The sequence below is a fragment of the Oncorhynchus nerka genome, linkage group LG6 (genome assembly GCF_034236695.1).
Source record: "Oncorhynchus nerka isolate Pitt River linkage group LG6, Oner_Uvic_2.0, whole genome shotgun sequence".
Lineage (NCBI taxonomy): Eukaryota > Metazoa > Chordata > Actinopteri > Salmoniformes > Salmonidae > Oncorhynchus > Oncorhynchus nerka.
In genome coordinates this window covers 34,028,503-34,048,492 of record NC_088401.1, presented here as the reverse complement: position 1 = coordinate 34,048,492, position 19,990 = coordinate 34,028,503, and the positions used below count along the sequence as shown (strand labels likewise).

The window sequence follows — 19,990 nt, the reverse complement described above, 5'->3', positions numbered from 1 at the left end:
TGAAATAACACATGGAATCATGTAGTTACCAAAAAAGAGTTAAACACATCAAAATAGATTTTAGATTCTCCAAATAGCCACCCTTTGCATTGATGACAGCTTTGCTCACTCTTGGCATTCTTTCAACCAGCTTCATGAGGAATGCTTTTTCAATAGTCTTGAAGGAGTTCCTACATATGCTGAGAATTTGTTGGCTGCTTTTCCTTCATTCTGCAGTCCAACTCATCCCAAACTTATCTGAAAAACAGATAGTTCCACTAAGCGCAACCAGATGGGATGGCGTATAGCTGCCGAATGTTGTGGTAGCCATGCTGGTTAAGTGTGCCTTTAAATAAATCACAGACAGTGACACCAGCAAAGCACCCCACACCATTACACCTCCTCCTCCATGCTTCACGGTGGGAACCACACGCGGAGATCATCCGTTCTACACTGGGTCTCACAACGACAGGCGGTTGGAACCAAAAAAATCAAATTTGGACTCATCAGACCAAAGGACAGATGTCTAATGTCCATTGCTCGTGTTTCTTGGACCAAGCAAGTCTATTCTTCTTATTGGTGTCCTTTAGTAGTGGTTACTTTGCAGCAAAATCGAGCATGAAGGCCTGATTCACGCAGTCTCCTCTGAACAGTTGATGTTGAGATGTGTCTGTTACTTGAACTCTGTGAGGTGCAATCTGAGGTGCAGTTACAGTAATTGCCTATTTCTGAGGCTAGTAACTCTAATGAACTTACCCTCTGCAGCAGAGGTACCTCGGGGTCTTCCTTTCCTGTGGCGGTCCTCATGAGAGCCAGTTTCATCGTTGTTGATGGTTTTTGTGACTACACTTGAAGAAACGTTCAAAGTTCTTGAAATTGTCCATTTTGACTGACATTCATGTGTTAAAGTAATGATGGACTGTTGTTTCTCTTTGCTTATTTGAGCCGTTCTTGCCATAATATGGACTTGGTATTTTACCAAATAGGGCTATCTTCTGTATACCACCACTACCTTGTCACAACACAACTAATTGTCTCAAACGCATTAAGAAGGAAAGAAATTCCACAAACTAACTTTTAACATCTTTTAACACACCTGTTAATTAAAATGCATTCCAGATGACTACCTCATCAAGCTGGTTGATGGAATGTCAAGAGTGTGCAAAGCTGTCATCAAGGCAAAGGGTGGCTACTTTGAAGAATCTCAAATATAAAATATATTTTGATTTGTTTAACACTTTTTTGGTTACTACATGGTTCCATATGTGTTATTTTATAGCGTTGATGTCTTCACTACTATTCTACAATGTAGAAAATAGTACAAATGAAGAAAAACCCTTGAATTAGTAGGTCAAGAAGCTGATTAAACAGCATCATCATTATACAGGTGCATCTTGTGCTTAGGACAATAAAGGCCACTCTAAAATGTGCAGTTTTGTCACACAACACAATGTCACAGATCTCTCAAGTTTTTTTGGGGGGGAGGGGAGTGCAATTGGCATTCTGACTGCAGGAATGTCCACCAGAGCTGTTGCCATAGAATTGAATGTTCATTTCTCTACCATAAGCCACCTCCAACCTCGTTTTTGAGAATTTTGCACTACGTTCAAACTGGCCTCACAACCGCAGACCATGTGTAACCACGATAGCCCAGGACCTCCACATCCGGCTTCTTCACCTGCGGGATCGTCTGAGACCAGACACCCTGAAGAAACTGTGGGTTTGCACAACCTAAGAATTTCTGCACAAACTGTCAGAAACCGTCTCAGGGAAGCTCATCTGTGTGTTCGTCGTCCTCACAAGGGTATTGACCTGACTGCAGTTCAGCGTCGTATCCGAATTCAGTGAGCAAATGCTCACCTTTGATGACCACTGGCACGCTGGAGAAGTATGCTCTTTTCATGGATGAATCCCGGTTTCAACTTTACCGGGTGGATGGCAGATGTCGTGTATGGCGTTGTGTGGGTGAACGGTTTGCTGATGTCAACATTGTGAACAGAGAGCCCCATGGTGGTGGTGGGGTTATGGTATGTGCAGACATAAGCTAAGGCCAATAAACACAATTGCATTTTATCGATGGCAATTTGAATGCACAGCAATACCGTGACGAGATCCTGAGGCCCATTGTTGTGACATTCATCTGCCGCCACCACCTCATGTTTCAGCATGATAATGCACGGCCCTTGTCCCATGTCACAAGGATCTGTACACAATTCCCTGAAGCTAAAAATGTCCCAATTCTACCATGGCCTGCGTGCTCACCAGACTTATCACCCATTGAGCATGTTTAGGATGCTCTGGGTCGATGTATACGACAGCGCGTTCCAGTTCCTGACAATATCCAGCAACTTCGCACAGCCATTGAAGAGGAGTGGGACAACATTCCACAGGCTACAATAAACAGCCTGAACAACTTCATTAAAAAATATATATATATTTTTTAACGAGGCAAGTCAGTTATGAACAAATTCTTATTTACAATGATGGCATACCCCAACCAAACCCTCCTCTAGACCGGAAAATGCTGGGCCAATTGTGCGCCGCCCTATGGGACTCCCGATGACGGCCGGTTGTGATACAGCCCGGGACCGAACCAGGGTCTGTAGTGATGCCTCTAGCACTGGGATGCAGTGCCTTAGAGCACTGTGCCGCCACCGCTGTGCCACTCGGGGGCTAAAGGAGATGTGTCCTATTTATGCGAAGGAGATGTGTCACGCTGCATGAGGCGGTCACACCAGATACTGACTGGTTTTCTGATCCACGCCTCTACCTTTTTTTTAAGGTATCTGTGACCAACAGATGCAATATCTTTATTCCCAGTCATGTGAAATCCATAGATTAGGGCCAATTGAATTGATTTAAATTGACTGATCCTTATAGGAACTGTAACTCGGTAAAATCTTTGAAATTGTTGCGTGTTCCTTTTAAATTTTTGTTCAGTGTAAAAAAAGACACTCCTGGCACCCCTTAAATCAAATCTTATTGGTGCAGTTTGTAAGAAACAAATCTGCAAACAAAAAAACGGCCAAGAAAACTGTCACAATTCATAAGCACATCAATTGAGAGAGTGGCATTATTCATAATTCCATCCTCTTCATTCAAAAGTCTTGGTGGATATTGTAGTACGTCATTGGCCTGTTTAGTATGGGTGAGGCACGGTTCACTTGGGGGGATGCAGTTTGGTTCTCCTCCATAGATTAGGACAGACATTATTACCCTGTTGAAGAGGATCAGATGCCATGATGTAAGTAAGAGTTCACCCAACAAGAGAGGATGGCTGTGCTAATGACTAAATTACTGCCCGAGGGTGTATATAATCATGACTCGGATGTGCCGCCGGAGACCAAATTGAGGCTTAATGCTTGAAGATGCATATTGCATATTATTGATTTATGGCGAGGAGCTCTCATTTTCAACAGAACAAATACTAGACGCTTCCACCAGATGCTCAACCCCTATCAGATTTTTCCCAATATTCAAGCTTCTGGGCAAAATGTATTTGAGGTGTGTCCAGTACATTCTCACCATACCATTTTAAACTGTATTGAACTGCTGTAAATTATTCATATTTCTTTGCTCTTCCAAAATATGAGGCCATCATTTTACTAATAAAATAGGACTTATCTATTATGTCAGAACCAAGGAGCAGCAGAATACCGCTTTACATCCACAAATATCAAGCACACAAATAGCTCAAAGAACATATGCACATGCTATGACCTGCGTTCCGTATCGACCCCGTTCTGGGTCCCGATCCGGTCCGCCAGTTGAGTATGGAGGATATACAGTATGTTGTGCCCCTTAAAATGTGTGTGCTTAGCATGAGAAACATGAGCTTAGATGGATCTTCAGGTTGATCCCTGATAATCTAACACTACTGCCTTTCTCTACCACTCTGGGTTAAAGACGTCATAGGCCTCTCTCAACGTTTGGTGAAATCCTCCAAATCCTGCCTCAACGAGTCTTACCACACACACACACTCACTGCGTATTAATTAAGTCAGAATGTCACATAGCAGTCTCATTAACCCATGCTGTGTGTCTGACAACACTATAGGAGAGGCTACAGCTGTGGAAGGATAGCGAAAACGCACCGTGTGAAATCCGAGGCCACGTTCCAAATGGCACCCTATTCCCTTTATAGGGATCTGGTCAAAAGTAGTGCACTTTATAGGGAATAGGGTGCCATTTGGGACACACGGCCGAGACTCTTGGCCCAGCAGTGTCATCTTGACTGAAATGACCATGAACATACTATTGGCTCCCTCCATCTACATTTGTGTGTGTAGGGCACTGCGTTCATCCACCTCTGGCCTGCTCGCCTCCCTACCACTGAGGAAGTACAGTTCCCGCTCAGCCCAGTCAAAACTGTTCGCTGCTCTGGCCCCCCAATGGTGGAACAAACTCCCTCACGACGCCAGGACAGCGGAGTCAATCACCACCTTCCGGAGACACCTGAAACCCCACCTCTTTAAGGAATACCTAGGATAGGATAAAGTAATCCCTCTCACCCCCCCTCCCCCTGAAAAGATTTAGATGCACTACTGTTCCACTGGAGGTCATAAGGTGAATGCACCAATTTGTAAGTCGCTCTGGATAAGAGCGTCTGCTAAATGACTTAAATGTAAATGTAAATGGTGAGAAAGAGGGGAGAGATACAAATCCAGGATAACACTCAGATTATCATTTTCGAGATCCCTGATCAGAACGTCCACTCCGAGAAATCATCTAAGGTATAGATTGTATTGACCTTTGGACTCGGACAAATCCTCACATATCCACAGTACTGCACATTAGGAATGTGATTAAAAGAAATCAGCTAAAATGCAATTCCACGTAATTCCAGCATTTATAATTATTTCATGATAGATCATACATTGACTATAAGACGTATGTTCTGCTCACATACAGAGAAATCTGCTTTCTACTGGTGAATTACTTTCTACTGGTGTTGAATTTCACTATTACGGTGTTAGGCAGGCTGTCTTAACATGGACACCCTTCACTATAGGAATTTCTTAGTTGACTGAGGAAACCTTGCTTGCAGGATGATTAAGTGTCGGTGGACTAAGACTCAAGGTCTAAATCATTTCCGTTTATGCCATGGTGTTTTTGTTATTGAGACTGACCATAAATTGTGGCCTACACAAAGAGTGGGCAGAGGTCCACCATTGATCTTCTCTGGTTTCCCCAGTCTAGAACGGCAGCTTCGCTTACAGCTAGTTCCAATGACCAATTATTTGCTGCTAACTGATGGTGTTTGTTTCGTGGGGGTGCTGGTGTATCAGATTCAACAGGATATTATAAAGTATGGAAACACTATCAGTATATGGTCTGATGGGATTGAAAGCATAAGAAACTGCTACTTGCTTGAAAGTCATGCTGCTAAGGCCGGGATTCAATCCCATCAGCGGTAGATCCGCTTAAAAACGCAGTGGACATTTAAAGGTCATTTCCGATTGAGCCAATATTTGCAGCGTTTACCATGAATAACCTTGGGTAGTGTAATTTTCTAATTTGAATGATGAAAATAATGTTGGCAATGACATCAGTTTGAACAGGTACAGAGAACGTGCCTGTGTTGAACAACGATTACACATTGATGTTCCACTTGGCTGAGGCAGAGAACAGAGTAGCAGGGAGTTTATCTCGCCTGTAAAAACAACACGATCTGACCAAATACATTTTTCTCACCTTTACATCAGTGGCCCAGTGGAAAAGGCATCAATCAGCCTGGGGATTGTGGGTTCAAGTCCCACCTGGGTTGATTCGATTCTGCTTGTTTTTCAATGAGTATACCATTAATCAATGGCAAATTACTGTTGAGAACTTTGGTTCCAACTCCCAATTTATAATTGCACAGATCCCTATCCCCATCTGATCACTATCCCCGGCAATGCCATAACATTGCTTGCTCACTCCAATTGAAATGCACGTGGCTAGCTTTCATTACTGTCAATAGTGAATTCCAAATTGCCTAAGTGACCCAGAGGATCACAATAATAAGGGAAATGTTTTACTATCAAATAGGTACCAGAGAACCCACATTAGAAGCCCTTTTCCAGATCATGACTACAATACCACCCCCTGTACTTCAACAAAATACACATTCGTACATTGTATTTTCTAAGCAAATGGAGCACATGTCAAACTGCCATAAATCAAAACTTTAATATCCTAAATAAAAAAACACATGTTCATAGTATTCCAACGACTCAAAATGATTTAGACCATCAGTGTCGTGTGCGAGTCAGGACTGTGGGATGTAGGCAGAGGTGTCCTCCAGGCCTGAGCAGTCGTTGTCCAGGTACTCAAGGATCACGTCGCCCCCATTGTAGAGGGGCGAGTCTGGGTGAGCCAGCATGGAGAGAAGGGTGTCGTCCATCTTGAGAGCCTCGCCCGTCTGGGGGTGGCACAGCCGCAGCTTCTACACGTCAACAACAACGCCACGGGGGGGAGGAGGACAAAGTCGTTTTTTAGTAAGAGGTATCTTAGAGACACGACAGACCAACAGGAAAGTTTTCCATGCGCAGTCGATCACCTGCTGGGTGTTGACAAATGGTGGCGATTCAACATGTAGAATAGAATAGAAACAAACAGAAAATGGCGGCCGATGTTCTGTGGTCAGTGGCGATAGGATGGATAGCCATTGCGCACTGCCAATGTCCGTGTTGGTATGTTTCGTCTCTAATATTTGCATAATGACAATGGTAGAATAGGTTCTTCTGCTTGGAGACAGCTCGTGATAGTTTTCGGTTACCTTTCTGTTAATACATTGTTCTAAGATGTTTCAAAAAGAGAGGATTCTAAAAATGTGTTTGATGATAGCGGTACAATAGGTTGATTGGAACCTGCTGCTCGAGGCTGTTTTCTGTTACCTTAGCCGTTAGTACGTTGTTGTTGTTCTTGAGGCTGGCCAGTGAGGCGGCGTAGTCCACTACTTTCCCCACACTCCACTTGGAACAGAAAAACATAGGCAGGCTGGAGTCTTTGCCCTCTCTGGGAAGGAAGACATTAAAATAGGTCCTCTCTGTCTGGAAAGCAAAGTTAGAGATGTAGACTTGTATATCAAATCAAATGAAAAAGCACATAAAAGACACGGACTCTTTATAGAATGATGACAGGTAGATGCTGTTTACAGCAGGGTTCCTAACCTTTTCACCCCCCCCCATTTTTACTATCACTCCCTTTTTATTGTTTATTGACATTCCCTATATTAAACCAGCTTGAATGTTTAATGGGGGCCCTAAGAAACATTTTGGAAGTCCATTTCCCTCAATTCCACGTAGTTTAACAAGACTCATGGCATCTTTTGGATAGGCTATTTAATCATAATAATAATAATAATAATAATAGATAAGGAAAATGCATTCTAAACCTGATTTCCCCGCTACCAAATATGTTTTATAGGCCAATGTTTTCAACTTAATTATACATATATTTCTCTTCTACAGAAAGTGAATAGATCGATTGATAGCGACAGAGTCACATTGTACAGGATTACTTCCAAGCAAGTTTCTTTGACTCCTCAACTTCAAAAAGGTCATAGCTCAGCTTCTGAATATCAGAGACAAACCAAAGATATTCCCATCAGAGGTGACTCTTCCTCGGGTGTAAACCTTCCTTGACTCGAGGGGGGAATATTTGTTTATTATATGCGATTGTTAAAAAAATTATGCATAAATCTGCCATGATTTAGGCTAGATACAAGCGGTTAAATGCCAGCGGGAGAGTCGACTGCTGGGAATATCTTTGGTTTGTCTCTATGATATTCAGCAGAGGTACGACCTTCAAAAGATGAGGAGTCAAAGAAATTAGAGGATGTAATTTCTTTGACTCCTCAACTTTAAAAGGCCATAACTCAGCTTCTGAATATCATAGAGACAAACCAAAGATATTCCCATCAGAGATAACTCTTCCTCTGGCATTCTACCGCTAGGCTAAAGCATCGCAGAGACTTATGCATTGTTTTAGATTGGTTTAAACAATTGCAAACAAATATACAGTATATACACTACCGGTCAAAAGTTCCTGGAATGCTTTTCCAACAATCTTTAAGGAGTTCCCACATATGCTGAGCACTTGTTGACTGCTTTTCCTTCACTCTGCGGTCTGACTCATCCCAAACCATCTCAATTTGGTTGAGGTCGGAGTATTAGGCAGGCCCGGTCATATGATGCAGCACTCCATCACTCTCCTTCTTGGTAAAATAGCCCTTACACAGCCTGGAGGCATGTTGGGTTATTGTCCTGTTGAAAAACAAATGAAAGTCCCACTAAGCCCAAACCAGTTGGAGTGGCATATCGCTGCAGAATGCTGCGGTAGCCATGCTGGTTAAGTGTGCCTCAAATTCTAAATAAATCACAGTGTCACCAGCAAAGCAACCCCACACCAACTCCTTGCTTTACGGTGGGAAATACACATGTGGAGATCATCCGTTCACCCACACCACATCTCACAAAGACATGACGGTTAGAGCCAAAAATCTCAAATTTGGACTCCAGAACAAAGGACAAATTTCCATCGGTCTAATGTCCATTGCTCGTGTTTCTTGGCGCAAACAAGTCTCTTCTTCTTATTGGTGTCCTTTAGTAGTGGTTTCTTTGCAGCAATCGACCATGAAGGCCTGATTCACACAGTCTCCTCTGAACAGTTCATGTTGAGATGTGTCTGTTACTTGAACTCATTTACTTGGGCTGCATTTTCTGAGGCTGGTAACTAATGAACTTATCCTCTGCAGCAGAGGTAACTCTGGGTCTTCCTTTCCTGTGGTTGTCCTCATGAGAGCCTGTTTCATCATAGCACTTGATGGTTTTTGCGACTGCACTTGAAGAAACTTTCAAGGTTCTTGAAATGTTCCGTATTGACTGACCTTAATGTCTTAAAGTAATGGGCTATCGTTTCTCTTTGCTTATTTGAGCTGCTCTTTCCATAATATGGACTTGGTCTTTTACCAAATGGGGCTATCTTCTGTATACCCCCGACCTTGTCACAACACAACTGATTGGCTCAAAAGCATTAAGGAAAGAAATTCCACAAATTTACTTAAGGCACACCTGTTAATTGAAATGCATTCCAGGTTACTACCTCATGAAGCTGGTTGAGAATGCAAAGAGTGTGCAAAGCTGTCATCAAGGCAAAGGGTGGCTATTTGAAAAATCTCAAATATATTTGATTTATTTAACACTTTTTTGGTTACTACATGATTCCATGTGTCATTTCATAGTTGATGTCTTCACTATTATTCAACAATGTAGAAAACAGTAAAAATAAAGATAAACCCTTGAATGAGTAGGTGTGTTCAAACTGTTCTAAAACTTTTGACCGGTAGTATATATTTGTTCTTAACCGACTTGCCTAGTTAAAAAAAAAACTGCAGAAATTAGGTTATTACTTCTTGACCCAACATAGTATGTGGCATTATATATATATATATATATATATCACAGCCCCACTTTAATAATACCATCACAGTTCAAGTCTACACACCACACTCTGTCTGAATCTCAAATTACACCCTATTCCCTAAATAGTGCACTACTTTTGAACAGAGCCCAGTGGGCCCTGGTTGAAAGTAGCCCACTAGGGAATAGGTTGGAAGCAATCACTCTGCATCTCGCTCTCCATCGCTCTGGTAGTACCTGTGGCAGTCCCTTGTCTCCCTCAGCATGAAGCTTTAGTTTCATCAAAGTCACCTTGGCTGCTGTTGCAGCATTCTTTACTCCCTTGCGACCTTTCCTCAGAGGCAAAGCCTTCTTGGACTCTGTTCAGTCAAGAGGGTAGAACCCAACATTTTGGTAAACACTGCCCTCATGTGGACAGGCTAAAGAATAGCAGGGATAAGCATATCCTGTATGGCCATGGATGTCATACAATTTATTTTGAAAAAGACTCCCAAATGGCACCCTATTCCCTATATAGTTCACTACTTTTGACCACAGCCCTGTGGAAATAGGTAATAGGGTACCATTTGGGATATAACTCCAATGGACCCAGTAAAAGTATTTTTGGGAGGTTTGTGATGAAAGGTTGCGACTGTGACTAACCTACAATCTTCTGCACGAGCGCTTGTGTGGCAGCCATGCGAGGCTTGGGCGTTTCCAGGTTATCACACTTGTGGTCATCTTGGTGACGATGGCTGGAGAATAAAGAAAATGGGGGTATGAGAGGAGCTTTTAACACACCCATCATCTGTCTTTCCAACTGCAGGCGGTCCATGGCTAGATCTCAAAGATATATATTTTCTTACATTACATTTTCTTTTAAGGAATATTTCAAACAACAGATTAAACCAATTTTGGCCAAGGGATCCATGAAATAAGTTTAGAGGGTGTAATATAATACAATGTAATATTATTCGTCTAAAATGTATGTAATTAATCCTGGGAAACATGGTCTTGGGAGGCTCACTGGGATATTGGTATCCCACAGCGCTCCACCAATTATCCATTTGTCAAATTATAATACTTCTTGTATTCCCAGAATTAAAAAAAAAATCAACTACATACATGCACTGTAATTTCAAATGTGCGTCAGCATGCTTCCGTTCGGGTAAGTCCACGTTGAGACCCTGTAGCCAGTATACACTTCCTCAAAATAGAATGAATCTGCAGTGCCTTTAGAAAGTATTCACCCATGGACTTTTTCCACATTTTTATAGTGTTACAATACCCCCAGTCACTACAAAGAACTCAGTTTCCGGAGAGGAAGGAAACTGCTCAGGGATTTCACCATGATGCTAATGATGACTAAAACAGTTACGGAGTTTAATGGCTGTGATGGGAGGATACAAGGTTGTGGATCCATCCTCATTTTTCACTCCACAATACTAACCTAAATGACCGTGAAAAAAGGCACACCTTTACAGAATAAATATATTCCAAAACATGCATCCTGTTTGCAAGAAAGTAAAACTAAAGTAAAACTGCAAAAAATGTGGCAAAGAAATTAACTTTATGCCCTAACACATCACTGAGTACCATTCTTCATATTTCTAAGCATGGCGGTGGCTGCATTTGTTATGGGTATGCTTGTCACCATCAAGGACTAGGAAGTTTAAGGATAAAAACAAAATGAATAGAGCTAAGCACAGGCAAAATCATAGAGGAAAACCTGGTCCAGTCTGCTTTCCAACAGACATTGGGAGAACAAATGTACATTTCAGCAGGACAATAACCAAAAACACAAGGCCAAATATACAATGGAGTTACTTACTAAGATGACATTGAATGTTTCCGACTGGCCTAGTTACAGGTTTGACTTAAATCAACTTGAAAATCTATGGTAAGACTTGAAAATGGCAATCGAGACATGATCAACAACCAACTTCGCAGAGCTTGAAGAATTTTTAAAAGAATAATGAGCAATTTTGTCAAATCCAAGTGTGTAAAGCTCTTAAAGACTATCAGCTGTAATCACTGCGAAAGGGGATTCAACGTATTGACTCAGGGGTGTGAATACTTATGTATATAAATATTTCTATATTCCATATTCAATAAATATACAAAAATATCTAAAAACATGTTTTCACATTGTCATTATGGGGTTTTGTGTGTAGATGGGTGAGAAAAAAAAGCAATTTAATCCATTTTGAATTCAGGCTGTAACAATAAAATGTGGAATAAGTAAAGGGGTATGAATACTTTCTAAACGCACTGTATGATCACTCAAGAAATCTGTCATTAACAGACATTTTTGCCAAATGTTTGGTGCAGTATTTCTCAAGTGAAAAATGTGCATGTCTCGTTGAATGACAACACTTCATTGAAGAATCCCTATTGTTGACCAATCACCTACAAAGGGGCTAGGACTTGAGCTTGCCTCAATACATTTTTTTGTGCACACGAACAGGCGAAGGTCACAAAATATCATCATAATATACACGGTATATACAAATGAGTGGATTTGGCTATTTTTTATTTAATCTTTATTTAACTAGGCAAGTCAGTTAAGAACAAATTCTTATTTACAATGAAGGCCTAGGAACAGTGGGTTAACTGCCTTGTTCGGGGGCAGAACGACAGATTTTTACCTTGTCAGCTCGATCTAGCAACCTTTTGGTTACTGGCCCAACGCTCTAACCACACAGCCCAACGCTCTAACCACACAGAGGATGTCTTCCCTGTAACACACTGTGTTGAGATTGCCTGCAATGACAACAAGCTCAGTCCAATGATGCTGTGACACACCGCCCCAGACCATGACGGACCCTCCACCTCCAAATCGGTCCCGCTCCAGAGTACAGGTCTCGGTGAAATGCTCATTCCTTCGATGATAAACGCAAATCCGACCATCACCATCCTGGTGAGACAAAACCGTGGCTTGTCAGTGAAGAGCACTTTTCGCCAGTCATGTCTGGTCCAATGATGGTGGGTCTGTGCCCATAGGCGACGTTGTTGCCGGTGAGGTCTGGCAACGTTGTTGCCGGTGAGGTCTTACAACAGACCTACAAGCCCTCAGTCCAGCCTCTCTCAGCCTATTGCAGACAGTGTGAGCACTTATGAAGGGATTGCACGTTCCTGGTGTAACTTGGGCAGTTGTTGCTGCCATCCTGTACCTGTCTCACAGGTGTGATGTTCAGATGTACCGATCGTGTGCAGGAGTTGTTACACGTGGTCTGCCACCGCGAGGACGATCAGCTGTCCATCCTGTCTTCCTGTAGAGCTGTCCTAGGCGTCTCACAGTACGGACATTGCAATTTATTGCCCTGGCCACATCTGCAGTCCTCATGCCTCCTTGCAGCATGCCAAAGGCACGTTCACGCAAATGAGCAGGGATCTTTCTTTTGGTGTTTTTCAGAGTCAGTAGAAAGGCCTCTTTAGTGTCCTACATTTTCATAACTGTGACCTTAATTGTCTACCATCTGTAAGCTGTTAGTGCCTTAACGACCGTTCCACAGGTGCATGTTCATTAATTGTTTATGGGAAACAAGCATGGGAAACAGTGTTTAAACCTTTTACAATGACGATCATTGAAGTAATTTGGATTTTTACGAATTATCTTTGAAAAGGCAGGGTCCTGAAAAATATGTTTCTTTTTTGCCGACTTTATAGGATTCTGTGCTTCCAACTTCATGGCTTCACAATTTGGGGAAGGCCCTTTCCTGTTTCAACATGACAATGCCCCCATGCACAAAGCAAGGGCCATACAGAAATGGTTTGTCAAGATCGGTGTGAAAGAACATGACTGGCCTGTACAGAGCCCTGACCTCAACCCCATCGAACATCTTTGTGATGAATTGGAACGGCAACTGCGAGCCAGGCCTAATCACCCAACATCAGTGCCTGACCTCACTAATGCCCTTGCGGCTGAATGGAAGCAAGTCCCCACAGTAATGTTCCAACATCTAGTGGAAAGCCTTCTCAGAAGAGTGGAGGCTGTTATAGCAGCAAAGGGGGACCAACTCCATATTAATGCGCATGATTTTGGAATGAGATGTTCTACGAGCATGTGTCCACATACTTTGATAATGTAGTGTGTGCACAAACTGTTCCGGACTGTTTTGGATGGGATGTATTGCTGTCTCTACCTTCTTGCCGTTTGTGCTGTTGTCTGTGCGCAATAATGTTTGTACCATGTTTTGTGCTGCTACCATGTTGTTGTCATGTGTTGCTGCCTTGCTGTTGTCGTCTTAGGTCTCCCTTTATGTAGTGTCGTGATGTGTGTTTTGTCCTATATTTATAATTAAAAAATGTCATCCCAGCCCCCGTCCCCACAGGCCTTTTGCCAGGCCGTCATTGTAAATAAGAATTTGTTCTTAACTGACTTGCCTTGTTAAATAAAGGTTAAATGAAAAATAAATAAATGGGAAGCATGCGGACGCCTTGAGCTACATCCATTTTTTTGTATGGAATATCATGATATACCCATTGATTTGAAAAGAATATAGCTTATAAATGCCCCATGAGCTTAGTTCAACTGTTGTACCCCATCAGAATCCAAAATATAAGCTTGTTCCACTAAATATTTTAAGAAGAACACTGTATAGCCTCAAAACATTGTTAAAACTAAAATGGAGGTATAATGGACAGTCGGTCCTTGTAGCTATAGCTCGTTCTATGAATTTGAGTTGTTACATTTCTCCAGGCCCACCCATCAGGTTTTTACCAATTGCAGAACATTTGCTTGAAAACTGCAACATTTTCACTCCAATGCCAAGAGGTGGGCCTTTAAAACTGTCTTTCAGGGCTTGAGACACAGTTTGTCCAGCAATGCACTGGCAAAGTCATAGCAATAACATACAAAAAGTTGTATTATCTCATTCGAGGTGGTCCCTGATAAATTTGCTGTCACAAAAGATGTCCCCGGACCCAAAAAGTTTGAGAACCCATGCTCTACTCCTCAACCAACACATCACCTAACACTAGTTTCAGTAGCTCTGGACCTGTATTCACAAAGTGTCTCAGAATAGGAGTGCTGATTTAGGATCACCCCTGTCCATCCATTGTGAAAAGGCAAAACTGATCGTAGATCAGCACTCCTTCTGAGAAACTTTTTTAATATTGTCCCTGTTCTTGTTGGAGAGACCAGGGCAGACAAAGGGAAGAAACATGACACTTACGCCAAACAGAAATGTTTCTGACAGTGTGGACAAATGACTGGCAACAGTTCTTTCCCTTTGCAGTCTTCAAATGTGCATGGGTGTCTCGTACAGCCACCAGATATCTGGACTTCTTTTTTAACGTCCACCTGAGAAAAACATTTTCAATCATGACTGGATTCAAAATCATGAAAACTAGTTTGCCATTAAATCTCAACGCTGAATATGCATCCCATTTGGCCCCCTATTCCCTATATAGGGCATTACTTTTGGGTCAAAATAGCAGGCTTTGGTCTAAAGTAGGAATTAGGATGCCGTTTGGGACGCAGGCAGTTTCTTACCACAGGACAAGCGTGCAAATCTCGACTTCTGTGTTCAAGGCTGGAAGGAAAGTAAAAAGACTTGTCTAGTAGTCAATCACAAAAACATGTTTTTTATTTTTTTATATCACATTCAAACCCAAGAGCCATGGTGAGTGAATTTAGTTAAACGCATATACACAAGTCAGGCCGTCATATTTATCGCCTGGATAAATAAAAGGTTAAACAACAATAAAAATCTGATCTTACCAGAAAACACCCCTGCAGGCATCACAAATGAATGGCAGAAAATCTGGAGGAGAAATTGGGATAGACAGTAGTAAAATGCACTGACAACTTCAACATAATGCCAAAATCAAAGGCTAGCAGCAGTGATAGCAAAACGATGGTGGATAATTGAAGATGTCCCACCCAGACAGTTTAATACTAAAAAATGTTTTAGTATGCACCAATGCATTAGCAGCTGGGTCTGGTCTGCTTATTTCGCTGTAACGTTATAAGAACCAGAAGAAAATATTGGCAAGCCACTGCTAACTGGCTAGCTACTGCTAACTGCCGATCTAGCCACTGCTAGTTCTAGCTGCCCTTGCTGACTCATTATGGATTCCAAAGCTTTTGTGTTTCTAGCTACTTCTAGAGAGAAATAAGAGCTCAATTAAATTGGCTACACTTACAAATTGACTAAGTGTTATTAACTAACTAGCTAGCAGCTAAATGTTGTCAACAGCTAACAAGTTAGCCAGCCTTACAGTGATTAGCATAGACATGTAGCTAGCTAACCAATTAGCAAGTTGGCAAAACAAACGGTAGCTACAAATACAAAAACACAACATTTAACGTGAAGCAACATAGTTCATTCTTTCGATCACATAATTCTAGTAAAAATGTTTTTTAATGAAAACCTGTCTGATGGCAGGACTTTATGTTACAATGTTTCCCAATGTCTAGTTCAGCCATGATTCTTCTTGCGTCAAAGTCAACTTTTCAACTTTGGCCACAGATGTAACAATGAGACAGATATTTCAGCGGATGTAAAAATGTGAAGCAATAATACCACTCACTACCAAATATGGTGGTGGTCGGCAGTGGGAGAAGATGGAGCGAGATGGATTTTTGCCGAAATTCTGCTAATTTTCTCATCGATTAAACATTTGATCTCAATGCAGTTTTCTGTTTTCAAAACTATAAATATGTTACGAACAGAGTGGCAACGTTTTGTAGAATTCACCCTTTGTCAAAGTGTTTGTTGTTGTTTTGGAGTGCAAGGGCGAATTGAGTTATTGCACACGCGCACGTCACAGAGTAGGCGTTCTCTAACGGAGATGTGCAAATATATGCTAGAACGCGCCAATCGGCTCTCGCTAGTTCGTGTTTGGTTCTGTCCAACTCCTTGCTTGTTCTACCGACTATGACTATGCTCCCATTGGAAACAAACGGGCTGTGGTTTATCTTATGTTACTTATAAAAATCTTTGCTCTGACCATGCAACGGACTCACGTGACTAAACATAAACCAATCTCTGTCCATGACGTTGTACAAACTAGTAATGATACATTTATGAGTGATACATTGTAAAAAGTCCTACATTGTAGGTGAATTATTCCACTGTAAATGTTTTGTTTTTTAAATGATTATTGTGTTGATTATCTTGACATTAAATAATTAGATACATTTCCTTAAGCCTATCCTTTATATGCAATATTTTCTCATAGGGGCCTAGTTATTTATCTCTGTAAAATTCACGTTTTTTCATAATAGCTAGGGCCTAGGCCATTGTGTCATTCATTATAAAAGCCAATTGTTATTTTCCACGACCAGCCACAGGTGTCACATTTCAAGAATCGTCATTCAGGTGTGTGGGACTGGCTAGCTTTTTTTGAATTGAAGCCGTCGTACTTGAATTGCAACCTGCACCTGGCGCGACTTTCTCCAGAGAAGTTGATCTAACGAGCGACATTTGAAACGTAACTTTAACTGAATACAAAAAAAAGGCCAAAATGAGCAAAATTTCTAAATTGTTCAAGGGAAGCTCAAGTTCGAACTCTTCTAGCCACTATCCAAGCTCTTCGAAGTCGAAACATGGCCATCGGTCTCGGACAGGACCTACCCCGCAGGAGGCAATTCACAAACTTCGAGAAACAGAAGCGATGCTGGCGAAAAAACAGGATTTCTTGGAAAATAAAATTGAACAAGAAATTATGATAGCAAAGAAGAATGGCCTCAAGAATAAACGTGGTATGTATTGTGAAATTGTCACGTCTGCATGATTTGGTTGGTCCTTGTTGAATCACCTGAACCTAAATACTCTGTATCAATAGGATCCCGTCTTTTCTGGTGAAGTATTTTGTTCATTGTCAATACAGGGAACTCCTAGAAACAGACAATAGTTGTGTCAATGCTGCTTGCAGCCCAATCTTCTATCAGTTACTTTTCTTTAATGACTCCTATCTAGTTCATACTAATGTGTCCTTCTGTACCCCTTCTGCCATTGCGTTTTTTTCTTAACTACTAAAGATGCAAACGGTACTTCCATGTGCTATTTAATCACCATCGTAACCATATTTTTTGTACCTCTGTACCACCAGCGGCCCTCCAGGCACTGAAGAGGAAGAAGCGCTTTGAGCAGCAGCTCACCCAGATTGACGGGACCCTCTCCACCATCGAGTTCCAAAGGGAGGCATTGGAGAATGCCAACACCAACACTGAGGTCCTGAAGACCATGGGCTACGCTGCCAAGGCCATCAAGGGGGTCCACCAGAACATGTGAGTTAACAAGGATAATAACCATTAAACACCGGGTATGTGCCGCAAATGGCACCCTATTCCCTATAGTGCACAACTTTTGTCCTTGGTAACTATCAAACACGGTCCTTTCTCAATATTTACTTTATTGCCAGTTATATGCTCCTAAGTCTATTTAAACCGGAGTTTAACGTCATATCAGGCAAAAAATAGGATCATGTCTAACTAGACCTACTATTATACTGTTCCTAAATCTTCTCTCTTTTCCTCCCAGGGATCTGGATAAAATTGACTCTCTGATGCAGGACATCACTGAGTCGCAGGAAGTGGCCCAGGAGATCTGTGATGCTATCTCCCGACCTTTTGGAGATGCATTTGATGAGGTAACCTATTTACTGCTCACCATTTCTCAAAGAAAGACATCTTAATTCATCCTCTTAGCCTATTCACTGTGACCAGTGGAGGATTAATTTGTTTGGCTACTTGATAGGCTACTTAGGTTTTGTGACTTCCTGATTGCCAAACATGTACAATACTGCATGCATCTCAATGGCTCCCATTCGGATTATCCTGCAGGATGAGCTGTTAGCGGAGCTGGCAGAGTTGGAGCTGGAGGAGAGCATGACGAACATGGGCAGAGTGCCCAGTGTGCCCACCGCCAAGCTGCCCACCTCCAAGCTGCCCACCGCCAAGCTGCCCTCAACTCGACCCAGCCAGCGCACTCGTAAGTACAGGACAAGGGTAGTTGAAGTGTGTGCTAGTTTTTATAATACAGTCCCGCGTTAAACCGACTCCGGGTAACAGTTTTGAACTCCTGTTTTACAGCGTCCAAGAAGAGGGCAGAGGATGATGACGACATGCAGATGCTGGCAGCATGGGCAGTGTAACTAACACACACCAGACTCTAAATGTACAAATGTTCATTTTAATGTTTTTGTCTTTTTATTCTAATCAGTTTCTTAGGGAAAAGCCAATGATCTCTATTTTGTTGGATTGTTTTTATGTGTGTTGTACAATTATGGAAGTGAAGTATTGGAATGTGTGCTCTGACTAGGTGATTTTATTACTGCTACATTACACCATTTTCTGTCAATGAAGGATACAGTTGCTAGTGAAAGTCTACACACCTCTCTTTAAATTTAGCTGCCTTAAAATGAAAGGGATAGTTTGCCTATTTTAAAACTGTGCCAGGGAAACTAAACCAAAGCATGGATTGCTGTCGAACTTTGTCCATAGACCGCTTACTGAGTAAGGAAACCAATAACATTTTCGCATTTGTTGCACAAATCCCATTTAAGTCATGGTACTGATATTAAATATGTTCATATCTATACTGAACAAAAATTCAGACAATCCTGCAGGTGAAGAAGCCAGATGTGGTGGTTCTGGGCTGGTGTGGTTACTTGTGGTTGTGAGGCCAGTTGGACCTACTGCCAAATTCTCTAAAATTATGTTGGAAGTGGCTTAGGGTAGAGAAATGAACATTAAATTCTCTGGCAACAGCTCTGGTGGGGCTTTCCTGCAGTCAGCATGCCAATTGCACACTCCCTCAACTTGAGATGTCTGTTGCATTGTGTTGTGACAACTGCACATTTTAGTGGCTTTTTACTGTCCCCAGCACAAGGTGAACCAGTGTAATGATCATGCTGTTTAATCAGCTTCTTGATATGCCACACCTGTCAGGTGCATGGATTAGCTTTGCAAAGAAAAAATATTCACGAAAAGGGATGTGAACAAATTTGTGCACAAGATTTTAGTTTTTTTGTGCATCGAACATTTCTGGGATCTTTTTATTTCAGCTTGTGAAACATGGTAGCAACACTTTACATGTTGCATTTTATATTATTGTTCAGTGTATAAGTGACAGATTCACAATCAATTGTAGATGCTTTTGTATGATTTGATCATGGTATGTAAAAAATGCTAATATCGGTACTATGACTTGAATAGGTTTTGTGCCACAAATGCTAAAATGTTCACATTTGGTAACAGTGCCAAGGAAATAAAGCAAATGCAAGGATTGCTCTCATACCTGTTCCATAGACTGCTTAGCCTTACAGGGTAAGGAAACCAATGTGTCATTTGGGTGAACTATCCCTTTAAATCTAAAAAGGGAATCAACTGGATATTTTGTTTCCTAACAATCTACACAACCAACTCCACATTTTCAAAAGTGAAATGTCTTAATTGTTTCAGTACTGTGGTAGACGCATCATGTTATGGGAATGCTTGTTACCGGCAGCCTGGGAAGTTTGGCAAGATCAAAAGAAATATGAAAGGAGATTAAAAAGTTAGAAGAAACCCTGCCACGGGCTTCTGAGTACCTAACCCTGGGATAGTTTTATTTTTCAGCAGGAAAATTTCACAAATGTTGAAGCCAAAGACTGACTGTAATGGCCTTCCTATAGGC

The 19,990-nt window shown here is 41.7% G+C and overlaps 2 protein-coding genes across 4 annotated transcripts; one reads left to right on the top strand and one right to left on the bottom strand.

The window, feature by feature from the left end:
* Positions 1–6,131: 6,131 nt before the first annotated feature.
* On the bottom strand, positions 6,132–15,847 carry zfand1 (zinc finger, AN1-type domain 1). Of its 2 annotated transcripts, none has more exons than XM_029661498.2 (8): positions 15,741–15,847; positions 15,088–15,130; positions 14,860–14,899; positions 14,540–14,667; positions 10,026–10,117; positions 9,621–9,742; positions 6,858–7,013; positions 6,132–6,406 (listed from the first exon to the last, which is right to left on the bottom strand). In XM_029661498.2, exons 1-8 carry the CDS (start codon positions 15,793–15,795, stop codon positions 6,230–6,232), a joined length of 813 nt encoding a protein of 270 aa, XP_029517358.2. In that variant the 5' UTR covers positions 15,796–15,847; the 3' UTR covers positions 6,132–6,229. The 2 variants fall into 2 exon arrangements, with proteins under 2 accessions (XP_029517358.2, XP_029517359.2); XM_029661499.2 differs by having other exon boundaries at positions 15,768–15,810.
* Positions 15,848–16,576: 729 nt separating this feature from the next.
* On the top strand, positions 16,577–19,609 carry chmp4c (charged multivesicular body protein 4C). 2 transcript variants are annotated; one of them, XM_029662720.2, is made up of 6 exons: positions 16,593–17,073; positions 17,424–17,601; positions 17,855–17,963; positions 18,157–18,228; positions 18,259–18,304; positions 18,406–19,609. In XM_029662720.2, the coding sequence occupies exons 1-6, from the start codon at positions 16,836–16,838 to the stop codon at positions 18,465–18,467; spliced, it is 705 nt and encodes a 234-aa protein (XP_029518580.1). In that variant the 5' UTR covers positions 16,593–16,835; the 3' UTR covers positions 18,468–19,609. The 2 variants fall into 2 exon arrangements, with proteins under 2 accessions (XP_029518579.1, XP_029518580.1); XM_029662719.2 differs by having other exon boundaries at positions 16,577–17,073; positions 18,157–18,304.
* Positions 19,610–19,990: the final 381 nt, after the last annotated feature.